At 36.7% G+C, this 5,124-nt stretch overlaps 1 protein-coding gene across 1 annotated transcript; it reads right to left on the bottom strand.

Moving 5' to 3' along the window:
* Positions 1 to 696: 696 nt before the first annotated feature.
* On the bottom strand, positions 697 to 4,524 carry RGS1 (regulator of G protein signaling 1). Its single transcript, XM_050961484.1, has 5 exons — positions 4,299 to 4,524; positions 3,824 to 3,904; positions 3,008 to 3,069; positions 2,300 to 2,463; positions 697 to 1,572 (listed from the first exon to the last, which is right to left on the bottom strand). The coding sequence occupies exons 1-5, from the start codon at positions 4,397 to 4,399 to the stop codon at positions 1,387 to 1,389; spliced, it is 594 nt and encodes a 197-aa protein (XP_050817441.1). The 5' UTR covers positions 4,400 to 4,524; the 3' UTR covers positions 697 to 1,386.
* Positions 4,525 to 5,124: the final 600 nt, after the last annotated feature.

Raw genomic sequence — 5,124 nt, 5'->3', positions numbered from 1 at the left:
ATGAAATCTCAGAACTCTGGATCTGATAGTAATTGTGTTTTGGATTTACTTAGTAAAATTACAAATTTGGTTGTCTGCTTTGGCCTCCTCCCCAGTAATCATTGCCCACGTTGGTGTTCATCTGTTTATAGTATGGCACATTTTATAGAGCAAATTTAACACAAGATTCAAAATGAAATGTAAATGACCTTTACTGTTAATATTGGTATTGTAAATTAGACTCTGTCACAACATCTACCAAGACTCTGTAGCACTAACTCTGCCGGGATTTGCTGGTCAGCCTCACCAGTTACTGTCACTCTTGATAGGTAAGCATGAGTGGTCTGGAATGTTTAACAATTCAACAACGTGAAATGTGGTATGAGTTCTGCAGTTGTTCTGCTCAGATGGTTTCTCTCATCTCTGTTTCAATAGTTGTTGAAAGACTTAACTGTTAAAGTTGGAGAAGTGCAAAAATGAAAAAGAACTTTAAGTCTGAATCTGATTTTACATTGACTATATCCGGATATGCTCCACTGATGTAAATGGAGTTATGCTAGTGTAAAATGTGTGCAAGAGAATTGGGCATCTAGAAAGAATTAGAATATTAGAACAAAGAGATTTCAGAGGATAACAGAGATGGCTGTGCCTCAGTATTTACCTCCTTAATTCAGGTGTCAAAGCCTTCTTATGATAGAGAAAAAGTGACCATTGAACTTCTGTGCTTTTGTCATGTAGCTTTAATTTAGGAATTGCTTGTCATTATTTCACACTTTGCAATAAATTAAATAGTAAAAATGTGCTACATACCTATTTGCTTAATACATAAATAGTAATATCTAGCTTATATAACTTAAACCTATTCTCAATTCTCACATTTATAATACATTTTATTCAATATAATAGAACTGCACACATTTATTAGCATTTCATAGCCTGGACAAGTTCTCATTTGGCTTATTGGTCTGTTTTATGCCTTTCTGTAGCTAGTATACAAATTGACAATTTAAAAGTATTTTTCTCCCAATATCAATTATTTTACCCATCACAATCAGATACAAGGGTTTTATCCTAGCTCTTCCAAACTATTGTCTGTCCTGTGGGAATTCCCAGTGCGATACAATTAATTAATAACTATGTATCCAGTTTCAGTTTAGTGGCATAAAGGACAGAGGGTGTCCCCCTCCACAGCCTCTTTCCCACTCTATCAGGCTTGGAAACCTAGCTTGAGTGCCTTCATCTTGTTAAGTTTTATCATGTATGATCATCTATCTGCACTTCCGCCAACACTTCAGAGGCTGAAGTTTCCATTTTCTATGCTGAGACCCAGTTGCACAGGAGGACCTCTTTGCTGTAGGTTAATTGACATGCATAGTTTATCCTCAGATTTCCATGGCATTAAACTGCTCACTTGACACCGTTGACCTGAAGCTTGTTTAAAAGATTAAGGTAGGCTTCTGATTTCAAGAATCTAGGATACGAGTCCCGCTCCATTAGCACATATACAGTTTTTTGGGCTTCATCAAAACTTGTGAAAGTTGGGTCTTGAGCCTTTTTAGCTGTAGCTTTCCTTGTATGATAGTCAATATTGATCTAGGAAGAGAAAATAAAACTTTGTTAATATCTTTTTTAGAAAATACTTTTTGCCACTATATTTGTCACTTTATCTTCCCGAAACACAGACTCTCAGTCTTAAAACTTGGTCCAAGGTTTCTTTAAGCTACAACAATTAATCTATCCTTAAATATCACCTTTCATTCAAAATTGATTGAACTTCAAATAAAAAAGGTATACAAACTATACACAGGAATTGCCATTCATTGGTGCAATGCAGCCACTTCTGGGGTCAGAGAGAGTAACAACAACTTAGGACAGAAAGTGAAGAATAAAATATCCAATTAAAATTGCAGGAGGCTTTTTTGCTAGGATGTAGGCATCTAGTTTGTAATATGGCTTATGCTAACATTTCTACTTTTCTCCAAAGTGCCCTTGGATTTTTAAGGACCATAAATGATCCAGACTGGTTTCATTTCTCATTCAAGTGACAACACCTCCATCAGCAGAACAGGCTCTTAACATCTTGCTCAAATCAGCACTGACTTAGAGGGAAGAGTGCCATCTGTTGAATCAGCAGCACTACTTTCATCTGACGAGCTCAAGGCAGTATGGCAGAAGGTGACTTAATGAAAATATAAGAATCTATGGCTTCTCTTCCTGTCTTATTAAAGATGTATTTGTCCTAGTACAGCCCCATATCTATCCCTTGCCAACTCTCATAATCTTTCATACATAACACAGTACAGATTAACTTTGTACTTACTTGTTTAGCTGCATCTATCTGAACAAACTCTTCATAAATCTTCTCTGCCTTGTCTTGCAAGTGATCAGACTTAGTTTTCTTATAGTCCTCACAAGCCAGCCAGAACTCAATGTTCTCCTCACTGAATTCTGACTTCAGAAATTCCCTGAAGGCAACTTGACCGCCTACAACAAATACAAATACTTAATCAGTTATAATGTTATATTTATAACTTAAATTGGGGAGGATAAGATAAATACAATTAAGGTAAAGGTCACATTGAATTCTCCTATTATAGTAATAAGATTTTGCTGAAATATACAGTATATCTATATTTTTGCAGTGCACTGCGAATGAAGGGTCTGATCCAAAGGCTACTGAAGTCAGTGGGAGTCTGTTCTTCTCTGCATAGTCTGACTTTGGCTCCAAGTGCACACATAACTCTTATCTGCATCATTTGGAGTAATGTGGGCATGTGGAATCCGATCCAACCCCATTGAATTTAATGAGATTATTTCCATTTCCTGTGGAAAGGATGGGCTGTCAAGTTAAGGCAATCTATTACAATAGGTAGCCATGTGACAGTGAAGATGTGAATTACTGAAAGGCTATTGGCCATTGTTTTTAACATTATTCACAGAATGCTATAGCTTCATAGATTTGTTTAGTCTGCATGAAAGCTCACTAGATTAACATAAGAAAGTAGTAGTGATCAAAAAATACACTTACTTTGGCTGGCAAGAAGCTTTTCCAAAGACTGGGACCATTGCATCACCTCTTCTGCAGAAAGCCTGTGGTGACCACAAGAAAAAATATTTAATGCAAGAAACAAAATATTGACTCTTTAGTTATTTTAATTAATTAAATTAATTAATGGCCTCTTAAGAATACTTTAAGAATGCAATTGATTATTCAATTTTATGAAAATGCAGTGCTTTCTCATAACATCTCTGGTGGACTCTGCATGAAATTGGCAGCATGCTATTGCCCCTTAACTCGGACAAGTAAGAAGCAGCAGAGTTCTTGAAGTAAATAAAAGGAGAATGGAGGGTCTGTGGTTAAAGTCCTGGACTGACTTGGTTTTCGTTGCAAGACTTATTAACTTCTTTTGTCACCTTGGGCAAGTCACTTCACCTATGTGTGCCATTGTTATCCCTATCTCTAAAACAGGGATGGTAATATTCCTCTACTTCACAAGGGTGTTGTCAGGCTTTAATTCGTTAATAATGTAAGTGACCTATTAATGAATACATGTGGTGATGAGCACCACTGAACTGCTCATAAACAATTAAAAAGGAAATGGAAAAAAGGAAAACATATATTTTTTTCCCAATTCCATTGGTACCCTCTGTGTGGTGATCCCTGGTTTATAAAAACGCTTTTTGTAACTAAGAAACTGAAATTAGCTTGATCTTAGAAATATTTTATGGTTCATCATATACTTTACACATGAGTGAAAATTAAATAGACTTGTTTGTGAGGATAAAATATGGCAATCTAGCCTTAGTTCATAATTACTATGTATTTCTAGAATCCAGTACTTACATCACATTTCTGGTGTTAGACTTGTTGCTGGATTCAAGATGTGGTACCATGGACTTCAAATAGCTTTTCAGATCTGCACCACTGAAATCAATGATAAGACGTGTAATGAATGGACGATACTGGTTAAACACAGTTAACAGACAGGTATCATTCTGTATGTAGGTCTTATGACTTGCAAACATTTAGGGCCAGATCATTCACTTCCAGGGTTGATGCCAATGGGATACTTATGCAAGTAATTACAAGCAATTGCTCCTTCTTTCCTACTCACTCATTTTTATATTCAACTTATTTAACTTAGGAACTTCTCATTCATATCCCTTTCCATTCAAGCCCTGTTATTGAACATGCTATGCAGAATACGCTTTGCTGTGGGTGAACTCTGTGAAATGGCACTAATTCTGAATTCTCAGTTTGCTAACGTTACTTTCACTCCAAATACATTTTCATTTGACAGTAAGTCACATATACTTACAAAGCCTTTTGCTTCCTTTTATGAACTTTGCCTTCTCCAAGCTTGCAATCTGCTTCTTTCAGTTCGGTTGGGTGGTTGTGAGAAAAAAATAATCCTGGCATATTGCTTAGTCTCGGTGTGGGGTTGACTTCTGAAGAAATAGTCCTGAGAGCCGCGAATGTCTGCTTGCTGCCTCTGGTGCCTGTTGCCTTTTATTGATCCAAGTCGCCTCTTGAAGTGGCGTGAACAGATCTGTTTATCATGCAACATAACCACAAGCTGTGGAAGTTCCCCTTTTTCAGTGCACAGTGACGTGTGTCTTTCAAAAAGAAAACAGACAGCATTCGTCTTGTGGTGAAGGCTGAACCGGATGAGACTGGGTTTTGTGAGGCAAAAAAAAAATTAAGTAAAATTTGAAAAAGCACAGAAAATCTTTTCTACATCTGATTGGTGATTTGAAAAAGTCTATTATGAGTATGTTTTGGGACTTTTATTAAATGTGCTTCCAGATGTTCTAGGTTCATTTCATCTATTTAGAATGCACCTGCTATATCCATTAAGTGCAATTAGAGAGATGAAATGGGTGAGGTAATATCTTTTATTGGCCCAAATTCTGTCTGTGAGAGAGACAAACTTCTCCAGGTCTGAAGGTCTCACCTGAAAAAGAGCTCTGTGTAAATTCCAAAGCATGTCTCTCTCACTGACAGACTCTGTAAAATATCCAATAAAAGATATTACCACACTCACTGTGTCTTTCTAATATTCTGGGGCTAACACTGCATACATTACATACAACGGCATGTACTGGTGCCATGAGGTAGCAGAAGGTAAGAAGTCAGAAAACATC

The sequence above is a fragment of the Gopherus flavomarginatus genome, chromosome 7, assembly GCF_025201925.1.
Source record: "Gopherus flavomarginatus isolate rGopFla2 chromosome 7, rGopFla2.mat.asm, whole genome shotgun sequence".
Lineage (NCBI taxonomy): Eukaryota > Metazoa > Chordata > Testudines > Testudinidae > Gopherus > Gopherus flavomarginatus.
This window is presented reverse-complemented; position numbering and strand designations above follow the sequence as displayed.